The 23,981-nt window shown below is 48.0% G+C and overlaps 3 protein-coding genes and 1 long non-coding RNA gene across 12 annotated transcripts; 1 reads left to right on the forward strand and 3 right to left on the reverse strand.

Moving 5' to 3' along the window:
- Positions 1 to 175: 175 nt before the first annotated feature.
- Positions 176 to 3,822, reverse strand: C32H6orf136 (chromosome 32 C6orf136 homolog). The gene is made up of 6 exons (XM_045800568.2): positions 3,617 to 3,822; positions 1,919 to 2,317; positions 1,547 to 1,635; positions 1,161 to 1,361; positions 550 to 619; positions 176 to 471 (listed from the first exon to the last, which is right to left on the reverse strand). The coding sequence occupies exons 1-6, from the start codon at positions 3,686 to 3,688 to the stop codon at positions 358 to 360; spliced, it is 945 nt and encodes a 314-aa protein (XP_045656524.2). The 5' UTR covers positions 3,689 to 3,822; the 3' UTR covers positions 176 to 357.
- A 248-nt stretch (positions 3,823 to 4,070) lies between these two features.
- Positions 4,071 to 16,676, reverse strand: ATAT1 (alpha tubulin acetyltransferase 1). Of its 9 annotated transcripts, XM_045800561.2 has the most exons (13): positions 16,549 to 16,676; positions 16,034 to 16,094; positions 15,826 to 15,917; positions 15,641 to 15,701; positions 15,405 to 15,518; positions 15,105 to 15,206; positions 9,631 to 9,676; positions 9,454 to 9,522; positions 7,822 to 7,893; positions 7,457 to 7,700; positions 4,910 to 4,989; positions 4,775 to 4,817; positions 4,071 to 4,429 (listed from the first exon to the last, which is right to left on the reverse strand). In XM_045800561.2, exons 1-13 carry the CDS (start codon positions 16,653 to 16,655, stop codon positions 4,255 to 4,257), a joined length of 1,266 nt encoding a protein of 421 aa, XP_045656517.1. In that variant the 5' UTR covers positions 16,656 to 16,676; the 3' UTR covers positions 4,071 to 4,254. The 9 variants fall into 9 exon arrangements, with proteins under 9 accessions (XP_045656517.1, XP_045656518.1, XP_045656516.1 ...); XM_045800562.2 differs by lacking the exon at positions 9,454 to 9,522; XM_045800560.2 differs by having other exon boundaries at positions 9,454 to 9,676.
- Positions 7,846 to 9,990, forward strand: LOC123794287 (uncharacterized). Its single transcript, XR_015722586.1, has 2 exons — positions 7,846 to 7,919; positions 9,112 to 9,990. It is a non-coding gene; the product is annotated as an uncharacterized LOC123794287 (long non-coding RNA).
- A 704-nt stretch (positions 16,677 to 17,380) lies between the features above and the next one.
- MRPS18B (mitochondrial ribosomal protein S18B) lies at positions 17,381 to 23,761 on the reverse strand. Its single transcript, XM_045800571.2, has 7 exons — positions 23,606 to 23,761; positions 22,337 to 22,445; positions 22,130 to 22,227; positions 21,933 to 22,001; positions 19,701 to 19,767; positions 18,403 to 18,462; positions 17,381 to 17,825 (listed from the first exon to the last, which is right to left on the reverse strand). The coding sequence occupies exons 1-7, from the start codon at positions 23,681 to 23,683 to the stop codon at positions 17,530 to 17,532; spliced, it is 777 nt and encodes a 258-aa protein (XP_045656527.1). The 5' UTR covers positions 23,684 to 23,761; the 3' UTR covers positions 17,381 to 17,529.
- Between the last annotated feature and the right edge of the window lie 220 nt (positions 23,762 to 23,981).

The following is a 23,981-nucleotide window of genomic DNA, read 5'->3' on the forward strand; positions in this document are numbered from 1 at the left end:
ATTTATTGAGAGAAAGGGAGAGAAAGCATTATTTTAAGTAGGCTCCATGCCCAGCATGGGGCTTGAACTCACGACCCCGAGATCAAGAGTCGTATGCTCTACTGACTGAGCCAGCCAGGTGCCTCAAGCTTCTGGTAACTTTTGAGATGCAGAGAAGGTGACATGGAAATTCTCATATATTCACTTAGACTTTATTATTTACAAGTTAAATTACACAGCAGCTTTACACAGCATGAGATGGCAAAAAAGGAGAGTAAAGAGGGGAGGAAGCCGGCTCCTGAGATTTTAGGCCACCTCCACTTCCTCTTGTGCGTACATAGCGAAGTCTTCAGTGCCGCCTCCACCCCGGTTCCTGGATCAGGTCTTGGAACACAGGTGTAAGTTGGGTTCTGGCTCTGACAGTCCCAGAGCCACCAGGGCTCCCACTAGCAGCTTCTTCACAGGTGTTGGGGCTGAGTGTGAAGGCATCAGCTGCAGGGACAGAGGTTAATGACAGTTGGTGGGATGTCCTACACCTTCACCCCAACCCCATCCAGCCTAAGGACTCACTCTGTCTAGGCGATGGCGACAAATGAGGCCATTGGAGTTCAGGTAGAAAGTGGAATAGGCATCATAGGTCCTGGTGAAGGGAAAAAGGCTTACTGAGGGAGCTGACTGGTTCCAAAGTTTAATTCGAGCATTTGTTTAAACCAGTAGTTCCTAAGTTTTGCTACATATTAGATCACCTGGAAAACTCCGAGAACTCCTGATGCCCAGGCTGTACCCTGTCCCACTTAAATCACAATGTCTGGCACCAATATTTCTTAAAGATCCTTAGATGATTCCACCATGCATCAAAGTTTGAGAATCACTGGTTTGGGCTGAGCCTAACGATTTCCTGGGATTCCGTTCTACACCAGAAATTTATCAAATACTCTACCTAAGGTTGTGAGGCTCAACTTATTAGACAGGAATTTTCATTTGTTCAATAAATACTTGAATGACTACCATGTGCCACAGAATGTACACAAAGTCCCCCTGTTATATTAGAGAAAACAAAATCCCTGCCCTCAAGGAGCCTGTGGTCAAGTCAGGGTAGGTCAAGGACTGTCTGGAAGACTGGACCAGAGTCCTAAAGGTAGGGTTAGGAAACTGATTGGATCTTTTCTTACTTTCCTTACCGATAAAGCTCTTCCTTGTCGCGCTTATAGAAACGCAGAAAGAGCATGTGGATGGGCAGCCCCACAAGCCGCCAGCGGGCTTGGAGGGTCCAATTCTCTGGGTGGCGGGTCAGCTGTAGAACCTCTAGCCGAAGCTGTGCAAAATAGTTCCAAGCCAGGAAGCGGCAGAGGGTCAGTGACAGAATGTACCATGTCCGGCCCCTGGGAAGAAGAGATGGGTAAGATCGCTCATGAGCGGATAATCAGAAAGCCAAACTGGCCTCTGTCTGGGGAATGGGAAACAGTTGTGAGAAGTAGCAGGACCTTCTCTGGTAAATGAAAAAGAGCAAGTAGAAAGCATGTGGTGCTTTTCCACCCCAAGGCCCTACCCGTGCCTGGATTCTCACTTGGTACGGGTGTTCAGGATCTCATTGATGAATTCCACATCCGATGAGTAGAGAGTATAGTCGTGGGAGTGAAGGAAGAGCTTGGGAAGCTAGGTGGAAGAAGGAGGCATCAGCCCAGTAGGAAAGAAAAGATGATCCTACTTATCAGTTTTCTCTTTTGATGCTTCTTTACTCCCCTCTGATTAAAAGTCATCCCATGTTTAAGTTCCCTTAAATCCAAACTGAAGAACATCTTTTCCTTGGGAAGTGTTATAAGGTATATACATGCCTGCCTCGCAATTCCAAGGAAATCTAGTTGACTAACCCTCTACTTGCAAGTATTACCTACAGCCCTTCTCACTGCGGATAAAGGCCACTTTCAAGCTGACTTACCTCTTGTCTCAGTCTCTCATACATGACAGCCAGGTGCTCCTCCATACTCGGATCTCCTGATGGAGTGGCAGGGGAAGGGCAAGAGGTTCCAGGGGCTTGGAAAGGTATCAAAGCTCCAGGACAGGGGCAGGGAGGTCCCTCAAATAGGCTTCTAAGCCCATCCAGGCAGCCGCTATGCATCTCAGGTCCTGGTCCCTCCTCCCCCTTTCGTGGAGGTAGAACCACCCATGGTGAGCTGAGGGCCTGGATCTGAGGGAGAGGTAGTGGGGAAGCTCGGGGAAGCAGCCAGACGGGAGGTTGTGGGGGTGGGGGAGACCAGAGAAGAGGAGATGGAGAAGTGGTTGTTGTGGAGGGGGGCCAAAAGGGCGGGAATGGTAGAGCTCGTGGAGAAAGCTGGTCCTAAGGAGGAAGAATAAAAGGGAAAAAGGTAAGACTCTAGCTGCCTGATGCCCCCTCCTCTAAGCTCTGTTCATTAATATGCTTCCAATCCCACCTGCTCCTCCCAACAGGAGGAAAATAGGATGAATTCATCTCCATCTCTACTGAAAACAGGAGGAATCCGTTTCCTGTGGCACAGGTACAAGTACTTCCCCAAAATGTCAGTAAATATATTTACATTTGTTTAAGATCCCAGCACTATTTGGGGGCAGTTACAGCTCTCTTACAGAAAGAATACTAATATTTTGAAAAATGAACAAAGGAACGGGGCGACAGATTTTAGTGTACTGTGGATGAAATGACGTAGCCGGTAACACAATTCCACCATGAAGTGTGTGATAGAAAAAAACATCCAACTGTAAGTAGGAGGCATTTTCTGAGCTCCGATTACATTGTGACACTCATTCCCTATGCCTGTCTCTTATAAACGAGGACAAGGAAGCCACACTGAATTGTTATGAGGACTATATGACATAATAAATGTAAATAAAACCTCGCCATCTATAAAGTAGTATGTAAATGTAAGCTACTATCATTTCGGGCTCCTCTACTGACACAGAAAGCCCAGGAGACCATTAAAGGCTGGGCTTCATTCCTCTGGTTTACCGACGTTCAAAGTGCGATGGGCGGGAGGTCACCCAAAGTCAGGCCCAGCCTGAGTCCCTCTGCTCTCAGGGGACCCCTGGGGGGGGGTCTCACTTCCGCGAAGCCTGGCGGGCCGTGCGGGTACCTCGGTCCCCGAGGCGCGGTCTCCGCCGGGGGCGTGGCCATTTTGTCCGGCCGGGCGCAGGGGCCCGAACCGGGTCCACCCAGGCCGGCCTTCCTGCCCGGACCGCTATCCCGGTGTAAGATGCGCGGGCTGCAGAGGGCGGCCCGCGGGTCTGTCTGGTCGGGACCTGGGAATTCCGGGGCGGCTCCGCGGCCAGGCTGTGAACCTCTCCGCCCCTTGTCCTTCAAATCACCTCCAGGCACAGGTAACCGCGGAAACGCCGGAGAAATGCGGCCGCGCCCCGCCATCCCTGCTTCAACCCCGCCTGCACGCCCCAGACCCGGGAGAACCAACATCCCGTGCACGCCACGTCCAGCCGCGCGGTCCTCGGTTCCCCGCGACCCCTCGCCCCTCCACGCGCCGCCCTGCACAGGTGAGAAGGGGCGGTAGGACGCCACTGCGCCTGCGCGAACGGAGCGCGCGCTCCGCCCCACACGCCGGCTCTGAGGAGGGTCCCTCCCCGCCCCCTCCCGTTTCCCCTCTGTTCTCACCTGGGGGTGAGCCTGGTAAGTACGCAGGCAGGGGCCGAGACGCCGGGCCGCCCCCTGGCTGCGCTGGTACATGATCTAACGGGAGCGGAGACAGCGCCTCCAGCGTCCGGCCTCTGGCCTCCTCACAGGGGTGAGCGCGCCCCGGAGCCGGCTTCTTGAAGGGGAAAGGGGGGGGGGGGTTAAGGGGCTGAAGGGAGGGAAGCGGAGATGTTGCGCGCTTGCGCACTGCAGCGGGTTCCAGGGAGGCGGTGAGGCACTCGTCCGCAGTGAGTGCGCCTGCGCTTGCCGGGAATTGAGGCCGTCTCAGAGCGCTTGCGCAGTAAAGTAGGTCCTGGCGAACAGGGCTGTCTCGCCTGCGGCGCTTGCGCAAAAAGCTAGGGGATAATGGGACCGAACCAGCCAAAACGAAGAGCGAGGGGTGGGTTTGAAATAATGACAATCAACTTCCAGTAGCTCTCGTGAAAAAAATAAATACTTTTATTACTCTGGTTAAAAATAAAATACAAATGACTTGGTGTTGATAAAGCCTGTTGAATGAATGAATGAATGAATGCATGAATACATCCATTATGAGTTTGGGCTTTGGCTACCTCCTGTAGTGAGAATACTGACTTTGAAGGCGTGAGAGGGGCTGGCGGTCACCAAGGCCTGGTGCTGCGACGGTCCTGCAAGTTTCGAATGAACCTGGCGTTGAGTATGTCCCCACCCATTGTCCAGGCCTGGGCTGGTAGGGCCTGGGCCTGTGGAGGAACTGTGTGCATGTGTTCCTCCCCAGACCCAGCCTGTGACAAGACCTGTTCCTCGCTGGCAGACCTGGTAGGTGGGAGGGAGATGGAGAGTGGGTTATAGGGATACTAAAGTGGCAATTAGGATCAGAGACTCCAAGGTCTATCTGGCCCTGATTTGGAGTAGGACATACATGATGGAGGATGAGGCTGAAACCATTAGTGCTATGTCCAAATTTCAAAACCCTCAGACAGTAACAAAGGTAAGCACGAGCTGAACCTATGGGGGAAAGAGGGTTTCGGGATATCAGGATGTTAGGTAGAACAATTTGTGAGAGGAGTTGGTGTTCAGAGGAGAAAGGAGCGGAGAGTGATGTTAGGAAAAGGAGTCAGAGGTGGTGGGAGGCTGGTAGAGGAGGGGCTCAGACCTCACCTATTCTCTGTTTCCTGTTCCCCCTGCTTCGATTCTTGGTTGCCTATGGAAACACCAGGCATGTGCATGGGAAGGCTGGAGAAGGTAGTGAATATGGCCTATCCGATTTGAGGGTAAGGAGGGATGAATACTTACCTGTATTGGGGGATGAGGAATTCAACCCCCCATGGCGGCTGTAGCAGCAGCTTTGGGCTACCAGCCCTGGGGGAGCCCCCCTGTAGAAGAAATGGGAGATGACGGGGAAGAGGCTATAGGAAGAAAGATGAGCGGGTATGGAGGAATCAGAGGAGAGGAATGAAAGGAATAGTACAGGAAAAAGAGAAGGGTAATTACCATTCCTATGGGGTTTTAAACTAAGCTGTACCTCAGAAAAGGGGAAGGAGCTCATTTCATACCCCAAGATTTTCTGGAGCAGTCCTGGTTTGTTGCTGTTAGTTCTGATGTGTTAAAAGTACGGCTAAATGTGATCCAAGTTATGCCAGAAAACCAGACTCAGGCAAAAAAATTTGTTGGACCAGGTGCCCTGCTTTGGTTTAGAAAACATGGTTACTTTAATTATAATATACGTCAGACCAGAGGGTAATAGGGAGTGACAAGGCTGAATTCAGGAGGAAAAGGAATTGTCTTGAGAGAGGTCCAAGGGTGGGGGAGAGGGCAGGAAATCAGAATGGGAAGAGGAATCCAGGGAACAGTCAGGAGGCAATGAGTGGATCCCAGAGATGTTGGTAAATCTTGACATTTCAGCAATGGCTGGCCTAGGCAGAAGTCACTAGGGGGAATTGGAGGTTTCTGGAGGGAATGGGGAAATAGATCTAAAAGCCTATACAGAGGGATCCAGTTACTACATGACAGGAGACAGAATCCACAGAAGATCCAGCAGATCACAAAGGTAAGGAAAATCAGAGGGCCAGCGATCCCAGGAAAAAAAATCAGGTGACACAAAAACGAGGCTGAGACCTGAAGTTTGGGGTTTTTTTGATTTTTTTTCATTGAAAATGTCCATTTATAAAACACAAAAGAATGCACACTTTATTCAGACAACACTGAAAAGGAGAAGGAAAAGGCGTTGGGAGAGAGGGAGATCCTGCTCCCAAGTACTGGGATGGGGGAACACAGTGGGGTACCCGATCTACCCCACATTCAGAGAGTAGAGACGGGGAAGGATGTTCCATACCCTGGGTATGGAGCAGGGAAGGTTCTTGCTATGGAGGAAAGGAAGGAAGGCCAGAGGAAGAGTTCCCCTATCACCTCAAGACAACCTCACAAGACTGGAATATATTGTCATCTAGCTATTGGGGCAGGGTGTATGCGAGAGGGGATCCCAGAAGCTAACAGATACTTGAGACTCAGGGCTTGTCTTCTGAAACATGGCTAAAAGGGATCCCAGGATACTCAACGGGATCTACTGCCAAGAACCAAACTCCCTCACAGAATCTGGATCTGGGGGAAGTGGTGGTATCTTTAGAAGTGTGGGGAGTCTTTAGAGCCTCAAAGCAGACATCAGCTTGGGGGTTCCTGGACACATACACAAAACACAGGGAGATTAAAAGTTTGGCAATGTTGAGTGGATCCCTTTGGGGACCTGGTCTAAGCCCTGTCCTTTATCACTGAACTGCTCTGAAGCAGAGCTCGTTGGTTGGCTCCAGCAGGCTGAGAAGTGTGGTAGGCAGCACAAAACAGTATTAGAGTCACCAGTAACACTGTAGAAGGACTATGGGATTTATTCCATGGACAAGACTCCCTAAAAGGTTTCCCTGGCAGAGGAGGCCCTTGGACCTTCCAAGATGTTCTAGAGTCTAACAGCAAGCAAGAGTGTGCTTCTCCGGGTAATGAGTATGAGCCACCCAACCAAGGGATCTGACAGCGAATCAGGCTATTTATGGGAGTGTTCAGAGCCCACTTAGGAAAGAAGGCTTGCTTTCGACAGTAAGACAAGCTACAAAGCATTAGGCCATCTGGGACCCTGACAACACCTTTGCCCAAGAAAGAAGAGGGAATCCTATGAGCTGTCAGGTTCCACTGGAACCTGGGGACTACAATGGAAGAGTGGATCTGGGGTTCTCAGGAAGAAGGGGCGCTGCCTACCCCAGGTCTCCCAAGGGAGGGAAGGGGGTAACTATCTGTCAGTATCGACTCTCATCAGAGCGGGGAAGGGAGCTGTGGAAGGGTGTTATGGACAGGAGAAAGGGAAGGGAAAATGGGGGAGAGAAAAACAGAGAAGTCAGAGGTGAAGAGAAAGCTAGGGAGAGAAATCAAGGAGACGCCCACTCCACTTGCTAGGATGGGTTCCTGCTACACAGAGCGCTAACGTGAGGCCCGTGGCGCCGCCAACTGTCAGAAACACTGCATCTTCCCAGTGAGCATTAAACCAAGACCTCCCCAATCTGAGACACTCAGTTCCCCCCACCCAATGGATCTGTTCTTCCAACCTTCCTCCCATCTCTCACTTTAAAAACCAGAGTCCCTACACTCCACATAAAGTATTATTCTACCCCCTCATGTAACTTATTTCCAGATTGCTCCCACAAATCTGGTCCAATACATTCTTCTCAAAAGGTTTCAGGACTCTCCAGTCCACCTGTCCTATTGCTTCACATCTCGGGCAGATTTAAACCGCCCTTTGCCATAGCTAACCCCCTCTTTAACAGTTCTGAGGCTCCCTAACCCTCCAACTCCTATTACCTGGTGCGCCGACGTTGGGCTGGGCTGCCCCCAGGGTCGGTAGCAAGCAGAAGGCGGGCAGTAGGGTGTGGGGGGCAGAGGCGCAGGGAACGCAGCAACTCCTGCTCTGGTACAAAGGGGCGGAGGGGACCCCGTTCTGGTGAGTTTCCCAGGCTGCTGGAGCGGGGGGGTGGGTGGACTGGAGGCGTAGCACGGCGAGGGGCCCTGTTTAGGGGCCAAGGAGGCTCCACGGCTACCTTCAGAACTGGCAAGAGGGAAAATACAGAGCGAGACAGAAGAAAAAGGAGAAATCAGAGCCTTTAGAGAGAACTACTCCTTCTCCTGGGTTAAGGCCCCCAAGCCCAGCCACCCTCCCCCAGTCTTACATTCTCGGTCACTAGAGGAATATGGCTTAATGTCTCCCTCTGCTCTCTTGGGTGGCAGCTTTCTTGCTGGAGCTGGCAATGGAGAGGACACAGACAAGGTAAGCATTAGAAGACATACTGTGCACCCCTCCTCCCAGCCACTACCCCCTTGACCCCAAACCTCTGCTCCCTGACACCACAGTTCCTCCTAGGGAAGGAGACAGTTCAGTTTAGCTCCCTCGCAGAAGCAGCCCTGTGGCAATGCCTTCACACCAAGAGGGAATTCAGGGGAAATGCTGGAGCACTTTTGAGGGGAGTCAGAAGGAGTAGGCCAAATGCAGAGTTGGGGGAAAAGTTCCAGGGGGAGACTCGGGCCTGGGAGATGCAGGAGAAAGGTGGCTAAGGGAGGCAAGCTCTTACTGTCAGTGGGTGCTGTCAGGCCCCCCTGGGATTCTGGGGCAGTGGAATGGTCCCAGCCGGGCCAACGAGGACCCCAGTCCCTCTAGATGAGATGGACAAAGTCCTTGGTTAATTAGGAATTGCTCTGGAGAGATCAGGGGAGGTTGGGGTAGGGCAGAACCTCTCCTTCTAGCGTAAGATTTAAGCTTTATTAGGAAAAACAAAGTTTGAGGAGAAAACGAAGACATTTGGAATTAGCGGAGTAAATGGGAGGCTCACATATTATCCAAAGCTCTGCTTCCCATCCCCTCGCTTTTCTATTTGCTCCCTCCCTTGTGCTCTCAAGAGGTTCCCTACTGTGTGTGGCAAATGAGAGACTTCTCAGCAAATCTACTTAAGCTTTATCCATGGTCCCCTCCCCTGTGGACGTGGGTCCTCACCGTCCTTGTTGGCTCTCACTCCCTCTCACAGTCTGCAGTCAGCAGGGGCTGGATGGGAGAAGCCTTGGCAAGCAAAGTGAGTCATGGATATGAATTGCCTCCCAGTGCCTGACACTGGTCAAAGCTAGTAAACGGTAACAGATTGTTCTTTGGGTGGGGGTTACTCCCTTTCCTGGCCACAGAGGAGGTGAGAGCCAGCTAGCCACAAAGCCAGCTCAGCAAGGGAGCACTGCTGTGCAAGCTGTGCTTCTCTACCTGTGGGAGGCAGTGAGGAAGGAGGAGTGGGCTAGGCTGGCAGGGAGTATGTGTGTATGAGGACGTAACGGGGAGCCTGGGCAGCATTTCAGTACCTCCTAGGTTTGGTTTCTCCAGGCCGATTTCATTTTTGGTTGGAAATATTCTAAATTCTGAGCATTATTTTCTAAAACTAATATTTAAACTTTGGACCATTCATGTCACTACTCTATGACAGGAAATGGAGAGGCTCACTGCACTTGTCTGTCCCTTGACTGACAGAAACCCGAGGAGTCTGCAAAGGAATGTGACCCTGGCCTATTTCGATGGACCTGAAGCAGCAAGAGACTCCGTCAATATCAATCATCAAACAGGCTCCCAATGAGCTCACTTAGTTAAAAGTTCTGACAAGCGTAAGATGTACTAAGCTCATGAGGACAAAAGCAGATGGGTAAAACTGCTGGAGACTTGGGCTGCTTTAGACTTCTCCCAAATTGCCCACAATTGCACTGTGCTCCCTGTGGCCTCCAGAGAACTAGCCACCATGGCCTACAGTTCCACCCACTCACTGCAGCTTTACCAGTGGGAGTAGGATCGCCCGCAGCAGCGCGAGAGTGTCGAGATGCCCTCAGGGAGGGAGCAGGGGGCCCTGTGAGGAAGGAAGCGGTGGTGCCCCTCAGTGAGGGGGCCAGTGGGATCAAGAATCCACCTCTTTCCTTCCCCTCACCCCAACTACACACAAGGTGACAAAACTTACGATGCTGATGGGCAAAGAAGCCTTCGAAGATCACAAAATTGTTGACCTGTAAAATGAAACAAGTGAAATACAGCTGTCCATTCAGCCATTCACCACCACTACATGGGGACAGAGCCTTGTCCCAGGAAAACCACAGTGGGAGGGACAACAGCCAGCCTTGCTGTCCTTGTTGACAGACTCTGTCAACAACTCGGACCCTGATAAACTGATCCTAAAGGACCTCAAGTAGCCAAAACAGTCTCAGAGGAGTCACACTTCCTGATTTCAAAACTTACTACAAGGTACGGTAATCAAAATGGTATGGACGAGGCCTAAAGACAGACATACAGACCAATGGCATGAATAGAGTCCAGAAATAAACCCATGTGTCCACGGTCAATTTTCAAGGGATGCGCCAATACAATTCAATGGGGGGAAAAACAGCTTCTTTACCAAATGGCGCTTGGACAACTGAATATTCACATGCAAGATAATAAACATGGACCTCTACCTCACATCGGACAAAAATAATTTCAACTGGGTCAAAGACCCTAAATGTTTTGGGTTTAAAAATTTTTTTAAGTTTATTTATTTATTTAAGTTATCTCTGCATCCAATGTGGGGCTCAAACTCACAACTTGGAGGCTCAAGAGTCACATGCTCTTCGGACTGAGCCAGCCAGGCACCCAAGATCTAAGTGTCAAGAGCTAAACTAGGAAACTCTTGGAAGGAAACATGGCGACGGGGGGCGGGGGGTGTGTGCCTGGTTGGCTCAGTCAGTTGAGCGTCTGACTCTTGGTTTCGGCTCAGATCATGATCTTAGGGTTGTGAGACTAACCCCCGCACCAGGCTCCACACTCAGCTAGGGGTCTGCTTAAGATTCTCTCCCTCTGCGCCCCCCACCCTGCTCATGCACTCTCTCTAAAAAATAAAAAAAATAAAAAATAATAAAGAAGAAATGGGAAAATCTTCATGACCTGGATTAGGAAATTGTTTCTTAACTATGACACCAAAGCACAAGCAATGAAAGAAAAAAAAATAAACTGGACTTTACCAAAAGCAAAAACTTCTGTACTTCCAAAGACACAATCGAGAAAATGAAAACCCACAGAATAGGAAAAAATATTTGCAAATCATACATCTGATAAGGGTGTTATATTTAGAATATATAAAGAACAGTTACAACTCAAGAACAAAGAACACACTTTAAAAATAAGCACAAGGAGGGAGCCTGGGTGGCTTAGTTGATTAAGTATGTGGCTCTTGATCTCAGCTCAGATCTTGATCTCAGGGTCATGAGTTCAAGCCCCATGTTGGGCTCCAGGCTAGGTGTGGAGCCTACTTAAAAAAAAAATGGCAAAGGACTTGAATAAACACTTCTCTGAAGAAGATATGCAAATGGCCAATTAGCACTTGAAAAGATGAACACTGTTACTCAACAAGGAGCTGCAAATAACTACAAAGAGATACCAGTGCATACCCACTAACATAGCTAATTAAAAAAAAAAAAAGGAAGAAGAAGAAGAAGGTGGGGCGCCTGGGTGGCTCATTTGGTTAAGCGGGTGGTGATCCCAGAACCCGGGATCGGCCAGGTGTCAGGTTCCCTGCTGGGTGGGAAGCCTGCTTCTCCCTCTCACTCTGCCTGCCGCTCCCCCTGTTTGTGCTCTCTGTCTTGCTATCTCTGTCAAGTGAATGAATAAAATCTTAATTAAAAAAAAAAAAGGAAAATGACAAATGTTGCTGAAGATGTTGAGAAATTGGAATACTCATACATTGCTGGTAGAGGGTGGAAAATGTTATAGTCATTGTGGAAAAACATTTTGTTAGTTCCTCAAAAAGTTAAAGAATTACCACATGACCCAGCAATTCCACTCTTAGGTATAAACCCAAGAAAACTGAAAAGACAGGTACAAACAAAATCTTGCACACAAATATTCATAGCAGTATTACTCATAATAGCCAAAACGTGGAAACAACCAAATCTGAATCAGCGGATGACCGGACAAACAAAACGTGGTATATGTCCATATGATGGAGTATCACTCACCCATAAAAAGGGATGTGGTGTGGATACGTGCTGCAGCATGGATGAACCCTCTGAAAACACGGCAAGTGAGAGCCAAACACAAAGGCCACATATTGTATGATTCCAATTGTATAAAATGTGCAGAATAAACAGAACAGATAACTGGTTGACAAAGGCTGGGTAAAAGGGTATGAGAAGTGACTGCTTAATGAGTTCTGGGTTTCTCTTCATGTGATGGAAAGGTTCTGGAATTAAATAGCAGGGATAATCAGACAACACCGTGAATATACTAACAACCACTGAAGTGTGTATTTTAGATAGTTAAAACAGTGCATTTTATCTCAAAAACCGAAAGCCTGTACCCTACTTCTTAGTTCTCCCAGGACCCAGGCTAATGGAAACACAGTGCACAAAACACCAGGGAAGAAGAGGCGTCCAAAACTTTCAAAACAGAAGCTTAAACATACAGACACCAGGCCAAATGGCTTAAGTATACAAATACTGAGAAAAACTAAGCTGTAAGTAGGGTTCAAATGGGTGGAATTGTCAAGGGAAGACAGGCTGGAAGACACAGTGCCACTCTGATAACTAGAAACTGACTATCTTAGAATGATTTCATTATATTGTCATATTCAATTTGGCCATCACAAGAATCCTTGCAGTCACTATGTTAAAGAGTAAAGGCTTGGAGACATGGCCTATAAAAATCACTGTTGACGTGATTATTTATACTCTACAGTGTTTTGGTCTTACAGGTTACCTGGCTGTACCTAATACGGTGCTCCTTCCACTGCTCTCCACTGCCTCTTAATGGAACAATGTACGAGCGGAGGACATTCTAAATATAAATAGACCCTGCCTGTTTCCTGCCTTGACCCTGTCTACCCACCCACCCTTCTCCAGGAACAAGCACACCCCCAGCACTCCTGCCACACCAAACTGCCTGCAACACCTCAAAGGATAACTGAACACCTATCTGGTTTTGCTTATGCTGGTTCCCGTGTATGAAATGCACTTTAGCCTGCCCACTTGTCCACTGTCACCATGACATTCATTCACCTTTCAAGATTAAACTTAAGTCAAGCCTTCCTTTAACCAATCCCCACGCTAAGGTAGCACTCACCACCATGTCTTTATGCCTCCTCTGTAAGCACATCAATCAAATCATACTACAGTGGATCACGTGTCCATGCTCTGAATTCAAGGCTAACTTGTCAACCCAATCCCAACCCCTCCTGCCCATGACATTGCCTCAGCAATTCTCCCCACGTTCTCTGACATCATCTCATTTTCTGTCTACCAAGTCATTCTTATGCTGTTGGTTCTTCCAACCGAAAACAATCAATCCTCTTAATACACCTCTCAGGCCTCTTCTGACCTCAATGATCAGCAGCATTTGACTCAGTAAGCCATTTCTTCCTCCTGGAAACACCTTCTTCACTGGACTTCCAGGTTACCCTACCTAAAAATTTTCATCTACTTCACTAGTCACTCCTTGGTCACATGTGCTGTTCTCCTGCTCCATGACACCTCTTAAAAGAGTACTCAAGGGCTCAAGTTCTTGAACCATTTCTCTTTCTCTATACTCACTCCTTGGTGATCTCATCCTGCCTCAATGCTTTCAATACCGTATGTATGCAGAGATCTCTCTATTCCAAACCTCTTCTCTGAACTCCAGAGAAGCACCCAAGTGTCTACTCAATCTCGGATTAACAAAATCAAAGTGGACTCCTACCATATCCCCCCAAAGCTGCTCCATCTACCATCTCAGTTACGTAAACTCCATCTGTCCAATGGCTCAGGCTGAGTGTGGGATTATCCCTCACTCCTCCTTTCTTTTTTTTTTCTTTTTTTTTTTAAGATTTTATTTATTCATTCGACAGAGATAGAGACAGCCAGCGAGAGAGGGAACACAAGCAGGGGGAGTGGGAGAGGAAGAAGCAGGCTCATAGCGGAGGAGCCTGATGTGGGGCTCGATCCCATAACGCCGGGATCACGCCCTGAGCCGAAGGCAGACGCTTAACCGCTGTGCCACCCAGGCGCCCCTCACTCCTCCTTTCTTTCTCCACAAATAATCTACCAGGAAATCTCATTTAACTTCAAATTATTTAAAATTTCACCACCCTTTACCCTCTCTACTGCTACCATCTTGGTTTGAGCCGCCACCATTTTTCATCAGGATTGTTGCTTCCTAACTGGTCTACTTGCTTCTATCCTTGCTCCTCTACTGCTAGTCTTTTTTTTTTTTTTTTAAGATTTTATTTATTTATTTGACAGAGAGACAGCCAGCGACAGAGGGAACACAGCAGGGGAGTGGGAGAGGAAGAAGCAGGCTCCCAGAGGAGGAGCCCGACGTGGGACTCGATCCCGGAACGCGGAGATCACGCCCTGAGCCGAAGGCAGACGCCCAACGACTGCGCCACCCAGGCGCCCCCCTCTACTGCTATTCTTAACAGCCAAAGCGGTCTGGTTAAAAGTAAATCAGATGATATCATCCCTCTGCTCAAACCTCTACTATGACTCTTCTCTTTCCACTTAGAGCATAAGCCAAAGCCTTTACAATAACCTGTAAGGTTGGAAATATTATTCCTCCCCACTGCTGCCTGATCTAATCTACACACTTCCCTTCACTCCTTCTGCTCTAGCCACACCAGCCAATTCATTTGCTCAGGCACAGTCCTATCTCATGGAGTTTGCACTAGCCATTCCTTTTGCCTGGGATGCCCTCTCTGCACTCTCCATTACCTGGTTCATATTCTCACTTCCTTTAAATTATATTGCTCAAATGGCACTTTCTCAGTGAGGTCCTCCCTGACTATCCCATTTAAACTTGCAACCCCATAAACTCCTATCCCCACAGTGGTACTCACACGCCTTCGTAGTGGCTCTCATCTTTCCAGAGCACTTATGATCAACCATACTACAGAATCATATATTATGTCTGTCTAACCAACTAGGATATAAGCTCCACAAGGGCAGAGACTTTTATCTCTTTTGTCGAGTAAAGTATTCCTAGTGTCCAGAACAGTGTCAAGTGCTCAATAAATATTTGGCAAATGAATGGATAGCATTAGTAACATCATACTGTATTTACTTATACACAAACCACATTCTCCATTATTAGGCCAAAGCGCCCAAAAGATAAGAAATATTATTTTTCTGGGCCTTAATAAACATTGAGTAAAGGCTTGTGTAAAAACAAGGAGGTGCAAATGAGCTGGCTATGTTTGGGGCAAAAACATATTACTGGGTATACAGAAGACCGAAAAATTAAAACAGATGACAGTGATAAGCTGCAGAATGAGAGATGTTACCACAAAAAAAGGGGGGGGGGGAAGAGCTTAGCTGTATAAAATGAATTCTATATAATGGGGAATAAGAAGTGCTTGGAAGATGCCACTTCTCTGCCTCCAAATAAAGAGATTCAATGCGAATACTCAGTGAAGATCTACCCTCTGAAACCTCTAACCTGTGGGACTGTGGTCTCCAGGTTGTAATGTTTATTCAGGAACTTAAGCAGCTTCTGTGAGGGTCGGTCAATGGCCAGTTGGTGTGGTTCAACTCGCTCCTTCTGCAGGGAACAGGAGACTCAGGGTAGGAAAAGGTGGGGGGAGAGCATGCCAACAGGAACCCAGCAGCCTGGGAAGGGAATAGGAGGACATGGGAACACGGCAGGCAGGAGGGTGGAAGGCAGGGCCTCTGGGTGGGGTCAGCGCAAAGGGGCCTTTGATCTCTATTTTGGATGGAATGGTGAAAAGATAAGTGACACCTGCAACATATAATGGAAGAGTTCTCGCCCATGGCCGTGGCGTTGAAGTGACTCATGGATGTAAAAGTCCAGAATGCAAAGTGGTTCCACCTCATTGTGAGCCTCCCGATCATCCTAAGGGGTAAAGAAAAACAAGTATCTTTTTGGACCCAGACATCATTGCCGCCTCCCAACATTCAGCATTTTTATTCTCAGAAGCCAAGGCATGCGAACTCTCAGCTTCCAGTAACACTCACCAGTACAAAGAGTTTCTTGTATCCAACTTTAAGGAAGCCAATAATGGCTCCTTTTCCAGCCCTGTAGAATGGGAAAAACAATGAAACGAGCTAGTAGCAGCTATTTGTAAGGGAGAGTCAAAAAAGGAAGAGGGGTTGGAGTAGGAAGGAATCGAGTACGGGATGGAAGGATATTTGGCACTCACGGTCGCGCTGAAGTGTCTTTGAGCACATACATAACATGGCGGTTACTCTGCATCCTTGATGCACTGGTGATGGGAGCAGGAAGATGCTGGGCCTGCCAGGAAAATAAAGACAGACTTTCTGCAAGTCCATTTCAAAGGACCTATGCCTCTCTTATCTACTGGCCCCAGAGAGGCCCTCTCCTTTTCTCCATCTAAAGACCCCCAGTACCTTGGCAGAAGCCTTGCCCAGTTCATCTACAATGATCATAATTTGCTGTTGCAGATCAACACTACAGAAAAAAAAGAAACAAAGCGTCAGATACTCACTGAATTAGAGGGTTCTGGGAACCTTGGCCACAGCCTCAACCCAGGTTCAGCACTTAAGACTCTCCGACTTTACCTTGGAGACCTCCGATCTGTTTTCCACCCCACCTTTCTGGAACCCAAAATTTGCCACACCTCTTTTCAATACAGTACACTCCCTCCTCCCTGAGGTTATTGTGGGGAAGCAGGAAGGGCGGGTCAACCACATCCTTTGGTTAGAACAAATCAGGCCAAGGAATGAAAGGTCACAGATGCCAAGTGCCCATCAACTACACTAGGTCTAGGGTCGAAGGTCACCAGAAGGGCGAGCCAGGGCAACAAAAGGAGAGGTCAGTAGTCAGTGAGCAGGGGGGCGTGGTGCCTGGACCAGGTTTTTGAGAACAAGGAGAGAAGGGCCGTGGGGCGGGTTTGAGATGTCACCGGGCCGGCGTTGTGGTTCCGGGTCGGCGGGCTGGGGGTCGCAGGTGCTGGTCCAGCACCGTGATCCGCTCCGGGAGCAGCGCATCCACATCGAACGAGAACTCCATGGCCCATTGTGCGTGGCCGGACCCGCCCCACGCTACGTCACTTCCGCCCCTCCCTAAAGGGAGGAGGTGCGGGGGGCGGGGCGGGGCGGAAGCACTTCAGTCTTTACTTCCCCGGCTACGCAGGAGGGGGCTCAGGACCTGCCCCTAAGGGCTGCCCCACTCTCCCGCTCATCCCCTCTCATCGCCCCCACCCCTCCTCCTCCCCTAACTCCTTCCAGGCCAGTCCTTTAACGCCACTTCCCCACCCCCGCCCTGCACCCCGCGGGTGCCATAGCAACACATTTTTCTTAACCTAGTGTCCCATTTCCAACCCTTTCAACAGCCCCTCCCGACACCCCCGCCCCAACCAGGGAACTGCTAGGTATGGTGGGAACACACTGCGTTGGGCACAGGAGGCCAGAAAGATGATCATGACGTAATGGCCCAACTGCTGATTTCTGGTGGCTTCTGGTCCCAATAATCACTGGGTGGTCTGGCTCAGGCCTCATCACTCCTCTCCCCACAGCAGCACCCATTCCCCAACGCCCCCCACCCCCCCCAGCACAAAGGGCATTAATTTGAAATTCAGCCCAGAAACAGGAGATACAGCTTTATTGTGGAAAAGCCAAGTTAGCAGAAATCTGAAGCAAGTAACACAATTACTAAACACAAGTTTAGCCTATCTACTATTTACAATACATAGGGTTTGGGGTTTAACATACACATCTGTAGTGCCCTCCCCTAAGCCTCAGAAGCATTTATTCCCTTCAACAGCAATAACTTCTTCTCTCTGGCCCTGGGCCTGCCATTGGCCACATACAGACACAACTCTTTGGAGCGAAATTCCATCTTGTAATTCCTAGGCACTATCTAATCCCTTCCCAGACTACAGCTCCTACAGAGCATTCTGGGGGCTCTCCTGCTCAGTGGAAGAGGCTTCAGCTGGAGTTGTGAGGAGCACCTCAGGCATGGACTCAGGTGGGGGACCACTCTCTTCTCGGAGATGGCCCTGATAGAGCCGTCGAAGGCGGGACAACTCTCTCTCTGGTGGCTGTTTCCAGCCATACCATGGATACCAGGGGTCACCTGAAACCAGGGTGGGGGCTGGCGGAGTGGCACTCACAGCTCCATGAGAGGTACTGAAGTCAAGGTCCCGAGGTTCAACCTGAGGAATGTGGTAACTGAGGAGACCTAGGGGATTAAAAAAAGAAAGTGAAGGAGGGAAGCAAGGAAGGGTAGTTCGGGTTAAAACAATATGTAAAATGACAGAGAGAGGGAGGAAGGAACTGCTCAGAGCCACTGAGTACGTTTATGCAAGTTCTACCCTGCACAAAGGCAGCTGGCCAAGCGGGCAATGTGAGCTGACACAGTTACTGCCGGGGCTCTTGTCCGCCAAGCTGTGCAGCCCCGCACCAGGGCTAGGAAGCTGCATCTGCCTTACCAGGACATGCAGCTTTTCAAATTTCTGCAAAGGTGTCACGGACCCAGGGCCAGAAATTTATACGAAGATATGATCTATCTCTGGCACTGGGACCGATAGTTACAAAAGGGAAGAAAGAGGAAAGAGGATTAAGGGAACAGAGCAACGACAAGGTAAGACACTCAGAAGAGAGAAAAAGGGACAGTGGAATACTGAAAGGAGATTCTTGGGAAGAGCACATTGGGTGCTACCTCCTCAGACAGGCAGAAGTATCTACATCCACCCTCCAGCCCTAAATCACCTTCTTTATGGCTAAGAAAAATGCACTGGGGCCCCGCTCATGCTCACCATGATCTCTGGCTTTCTGGATGGCCTGGGTCAACTTCTTGTGTTGTTTCATACAGACCCCTATAGGGAGAAAAAACTCAGTGCTCATTCTAGAAAGCACAATAATAAGAATATACAACTGCTTCTACGTGATTATAAAGAGCTGGGTTTGCAAAGTTGCTTTACCTAAAACCCTACTTCCCTGACCCCTCGATGGGCCTCAGTTTCCTCATCTACCCAATGGGAAGACTCCTCCCTCTCAGAGAGCTGAGATTAAGACTTTAGGAGGGTCTAGCCACTACAGAAAGGCTATTTAATAGTAAAACCTCCGAGACAGACAGCAGAACGCAATTCAAAGAACAAGTGTGGTTAATTAAAGATTTGGGTTGGACAATCCACTGAGAAAGATTCAATAAAGGAAGATGGGGCCTCTGATCGGGAGAAGGTGATCTGAGATAGTAGCAAAATAGTCCCTTCAGCTTTTTATAGCTTTACAATGAACCCCCCCCCTTTTAAATATTTTATTTGTCAGACAGCACACGGCAGGGGGAGCTGCAGAGAGGGAGAGCAGGCTCCCCACTGAGCAGGGTGACATGGGGCTCGATCCCAGGACCCTGAGATCATGACCTTAGCCGAAGGCAGACACTTAACTGACTGAGCCACCCAGGCATCCAGCTATAAAACTCTTCTTTAAAACTCCCTAACAAACCAAACTCCACTGATCATGCTGCCATCCGAAAATGGTAGATTCAGATTATTCTTTGCAAATTTATCTTGCTTTAGAGCAGGCGCTGGCAAAATTTTTCTGTGTAGGACCACATAAATTTTAGGTTCTACAAGTCCTACAGTCTCTGTCTCAGCTACTCAACTCTGCCACTGTAGCCTGGAAGCAGTTATAGACAATATGAAAATAAGCAGACATGGCAGTATGTCAGATTTGGCCTGTGGCCTTCATTAAGGAATAGATGTAATCTTGAATTGTTAGAATTATAACTCCAAATTTGGAAGATCTAATTGGATTGTCGATGGCAAAAAGAACTTATAGGACAATTTGCTAGAAAACCTTTTGTAAAAGCAAAGAGACCCTACAGAAGGGAAATAACCACCACTTCTAAGAGTTACATTTAGATAACTTACTTACATAGGTACTTGCTTGTACCTTTTGTCCACATGTGAATATTCCCACGAAGGCGAGATTTCCAAAAAAAGTTAATTCACACTGTTTATGCCTTATGTAGGGCCACCTGTTGTATGACTGAATAAATGAGAAGTGCTCCAAGAAAAAGCTATTTTGGTGGTGACAAGGACAAGAGGCTAACCTGTGTATGGAGCATGGAAGATGACACCTGTGTGGGCACAGACAAACTGTTCCAAGAGCTTCACGTTCTGTGGAGGAAAGTGGCAGGGAAACGTAAGAGAAGGCAGGGAGAGGAGCAAGACCTTGAGAAACTGAAGTGCATAATCCCTACACATGTACACAGATGGCCTTAACTCCTCTGTCTCTCTCCAGGTGCTACCTCCTTCATGTCCGTTTCAGCCCCATCAATTTGCTGCATACATTCTTGAAAACTCCAGCAAACATTTCCCCTTTCTTGGCCTTCCAACCATTTCACATACACACTCCACATTCTGTCACTGAGACTCATGCAGAACCCTCTTCTACAGGGGTTAAGTTCTAAAATCAGCCCTTCATTGGGGCGCCTGGGTGGCACAGTGGTTAAGCGTCTGCCTTCTGCTCAGGGTGTGATCCCGGCGTTCTAGGATCAAGCCCCACATCAGGCTCTTCCACTATAAGCCTGCTTCTTTCTCTCCCACTCCCCCTGCTTGTGTTCCCTCTCTCGCTGGCTCTTTCTATCTCTGTTGAATAAATAAATAAAATCTTTAAAAAATAAAAAATAAAATAAAATAAAATCAGCCCTTCATGTAAAAAAACTGGGGACGGTCAGTTGACAATCCCTGAAAACACCTAAAAGAATATAGTAGATGTTATAATGTGCATGTATAAATGTGAACGTATATGACAGTATGCTCTATCTAGCATATATATTACTAAAATCAATTTTATAGGTTTAATTATGTAGAATGACTGCCAGTCAGCAGGTTAATCACAGGAGATAACACCCATGGAAAAAAGGAGATGCACTTGTGGAGTGGAAGAGCAAGCAGAATCATCTGCACTATTCAATTTGTAATCTTTCTCTCTTGGTCATGTAATTCATTCTAAACTGTATACAACTGGTTATGTTCTATCTTTCTTTTTTCCTTAAAGATTTATTTATTTATTTATTTATTTATTTATTTGAGAAAGAGAGTGTGTATGTGTGAGTGAGTGGGGGGCTGAGTCAACCCAGGTGTCCTTGTCCTACTTTTATAACCAATGATACACAGTTGAAACTGAGAAATTATCTATGGGCCCCTTCTACAGTGGCATCAGAAGGGACCTGAGAACAGTCAGACAACCCCATCTGCTGACTGATACAGGAATTCCTTCCAACTCCCCTGACGATCACTCAGCTTCTGCTCTAATACTGTCACTGCAAGCTCAGAAGAGCATTTTTCCCATTATTGTTTTTATATGCTTTTTGAACTCTTTAAAAAGCAAATCCTGTCCTTGCAATAAACGCTTTTTGAAAAATAATTAAATTCTGTATCTTGCTTCATGTATCTGCCCTCCAGACTTAAATCTCGGCATGCCACCAACATGCAATCAACATGACAACAAAATTAAAAAACAAAAACAAAAAAACACCACCTCCAGGGCGCCTAGGTGGCTCAGTCTGTTGAGTGTCTGCCTTCAGTTTGGTCATGATCCCGGGGTCCTGGGATCAAGCCTCGTGTTGGGCTTCCTGCTTGGCAGGGAGTCTGCTTCTCCCTCTCCCTCTGGTCCTCTCCTGCTCATGCTCTCTCCCCCTCACTCTCTCTCTAATAAATAAACAAAAACAAAAACCACAGAAAAAAACTAACCCAATCTACTTGCTAATAATTGCAATGGATATAAATGAACCTTTGGATATTGCTCTCCCATTAGAAACAGACATTTTTCTGACCTCACAATTTCGACTATAAATTTCATAGGTAAGGGATGAAGATTTTTAGCATGAGCCACAGCAGAGGACAAAAATCGGGAAAGAGGAATTTTTTTTTTTTTTTTTTAAAGGCTGAGGCCCAGAAGAGTCAGTCTTTTGGACCACTTGCTTTATTGTTTTTTTTTTTAAAGATCTTTTTTTTTTTTTTTTTTTTTTGGTGAGAGAGACAGACCACAAACAGGGGGAGCAGCAGGCAGAGGGAGAAGCAGGCTCAGCAGGGATGCTGGGCAAGGAGCCCAATGCAGGACTCGATCCCAGGGTCCTGAGATCATGACCCGAGCCAAAGGCAGACAATCAACTGAGCCACCCAGGGGTCCCAAGAGGAATGTTTTTATACTGCTAGAAAATCAATGCAAAATGGACTGTAGGGGTGCTAGGTTATGAAGAAAGAGGCACCCATGGTAATCTCTTTAGCACTACAAAGAAGCTCCAAATCCTTACCCTGGAGAAAAAAAGTGGCCTTACCCTAAAGTCGACATGCAGCTTGCGATCCCGGCAGATGGGGCAGGGATTCCCAGCAACTTTATCTCTACGCTGTAAAGAGAAGAAACTAGTAGGTGAAGGATGTTCAAAGTCCTGTGAGAAAATGTGTTACTGCCACTGTCACTATGGCATCCACCCCCACTCCACATCCCATCCATGTACCACCTTCAGAAACTCACAATACATGTCTTTCGAGTCCGCTGTGTGGGTATTCCACCTTTGTGGTTTCTACGGTAGTCAGCCCAGACCGGGCGAGAGCCATAGCGGTTCTGGTATTCTGAAATGAAAGACCACAGAAGTTATTCCTGGTGGGAATAGTAATAGTGTCTCCTCTGTCCATTTATTTCAGATCCCACATGATCCTCTCCTTTCCCATTTAGAGGTACCTTCTGAGTCCAGATACTTCCAGGGTTCATTCTTATAAGGGGTTATGGGAACTGGGGGCAAAGAATCTTCCTCAGGGGGGCCTTTGGTGCAAAGAGTCTGGAGGGGAACCTATAAAGAAGACAAAAATTGAGAGAATGAGTTCAAGGAAAGGAACTGATAGTTTCACTGACCACATGTTAGGGACAAGAGGAACATGCCCATTGTACTAATGGAATATAGCAGGAATATATACAGAAAGTAGCATTTTTGTTAGGGTAAAACTGACATCATCACCAACCACTCTTCCTGTCTCTGACTGGATGCTGAAGGAGAAGCTAATGTAAGAGGGTAACTAGGATAGGACTAGGAAGCAGTCTTATTTGAGAAGACACACATGATGTGTTCGTGCTTTTGAAGATGTACTGAAGAAAGGGAGAAGAAAGGAAAAGGGAGAATGTCTAGCTTCTTGGAAGGAAGATGCCTTCCCTGTAAGATGGGGAGAGGATGCATGACAGGTGAGTCTCCAACCCAATCCAACCCTGAATCATTGAATTGCCCAGCCTTATAAAAATTGAAGGTCAACATTCCACAGGTCAGAACAAACTTGAGTCCTAACGCGAGCTTTAAAGCTACCAGGGCTGTTATTAACTGTGTGGTGACCCCTGGCACCACTCTTAGGGAGTGGCAGCTGTGCAAGCTTTCCTATTTCTCCCCACCCCACCGAGAACCTACCTTTCCCTACCAAGAATCTCCAGTGTGGTGAGTACATGAGGCTGGAGGGAAACCTCAATATAAAGGACTAAATTAAGAAGGTCTCATATATACAATGGTAAAACAAACAAAACCCCCACTAATTTACTGAGAAAAAGAGAACTAAGAAAGTGGTCCCCAGGTCGTGAGAACGTATCGTGGCTTTATCGGGAAATAGCTCAGCAGGTAGACGTTAGTGTCCCTCAACTCAAGGACACTCCAGGGCATCGCAGATTTAGACATCATATGCATACTTAAAAGCTGGTTGTGTACGAACAAGAGGCCCAATCCTTCACCTAATTCTTTAGCCGAGTTGGTACCTTGGAAAAGGATATCTCTTTTCCCTTGGCAGGGGATTAAAAATCCGCGCAGTATTGACGAGGGTGAGGGGAAAGGTGGTGGAAGCAGTGTTGCCTAGACAGCCAAAGCATTATAAGCTCGTGGGAAAGCCTCCGCTCCCGGATTCCCAGCAATGGAACGATGACCTAGAGAAAGTATAACTAAGTGGCGGTAGTACAAAATGTGCTCCAAGGAGTTACCTGAACTCCGTAGGCACCTCTGAAGGGCGAAAGGCTAGGAATGCGCCTGAGCAACGAACGCAATACGGAGGCCGCCATCTTGACGTAGCCCAACGTAGGAAAAGCCAGAAAGACAACTGCGCATGCTCCAAGAAACTGACGAGGGTAGGGCCAAGGGCGAGCCCGCAGCGCGCGAGGCGGCCACGCACTTGCGTCAGGACGGAAGCGTAAAAGGGGGGGGCTGTGGGGAGAAGCCAATTTCAACTGCGTCACAATCGAATTCGGCCTCAAAATTGCGTTTTTCCCGAACCAGTCACTACGACTTCTAGATCTCATACTTAGAGCTTGCGTTTTAAGCAATTTTGAAGGGGATTTCGACTGACATCTTCTTAATGCG

This window comes from Ursus americanus, chromosome 32 (assembly GCF_024610735.1).
Source record: "Ursus americanus isolate L20-20 chromosome 32, mUrsAme1.1.p, whole genome shotgun sequence".
Taxonomy (NCBI): Eukaryota; Metazoa; Chordata; class Mammalia; order Carnivora; family Ursidae; genus Ursus; species Ursus americanus.

Excerpts from the sequence above, each read along its gene's own strand:
- C32H6orf136 (XM_045800568.2), bottom strand. The coding sequence starts at position 3,688 with ATGTACCAGCGCAGCCAGGGGGCGGCCCGGCGTCTCGGCCCCTGCCTG. Across the intron at positions 1,636-1,918 it reads ATGAGAGACTGAGACAAGAG|CTTCCCAAGCTCTTCCTTCA; the intron begins GTAAGTCAGCTT and ends TCTTCCACCTAG. Across the intron at positions 472-549 it reads GTCGCCATCGCCTAGACAGA|CTGATGCCTTCACACTCAGC; the intron begins GTGAGTCCTTAG and ends CTGTCCCTGCAG.
- ATAT1 (XM_045800560.2), bottom strand. The coding sequence starts at position 16,655 with ATGGAGTTCTCGTTCGATGTGGATGCGCTGCTCCCGGAGCGGATCACG. Across the intron at positions 15,207-15,404 it reads TCTTCCATTATATGTTGCAG|AAGGAGCGAGTTGAACCACA; the intron begins GTGTCACTTATC and ends TGTTCCCTGCAG. Across the intron at positions 4,990-7,456 it reads GCCCAACGTCGGCGCACCAG|GGGGGCTCCCCCAGGGCTGG; the intron begins GTAATAGGAGTT and ends TTTCTTCTACAG.
- MRPS18B (XM_045800571.2), bottom strand. The coding sequence starts at position 23,683 with ATGGCGGCCTCCGTATTGCGTTCGTTGCTCAGGCGCATTCCTAGCCTT. Across the intron at positions 19,768-21,932 it reads AGCTGCATGTCGACTTTAGG|AACGTGAAGCTCTTGGAACA; the intron begins GTAAGGCCACTT and ends TTTCCTCCACAG. Across the intron at positions 18,463-19,700 it reads CTTCCATGCTCCATACACAG|GGGTCTGTATGAAACAACAC; the intron begins GTTAGCCTCTTG and ends TTCTCCCTATAG.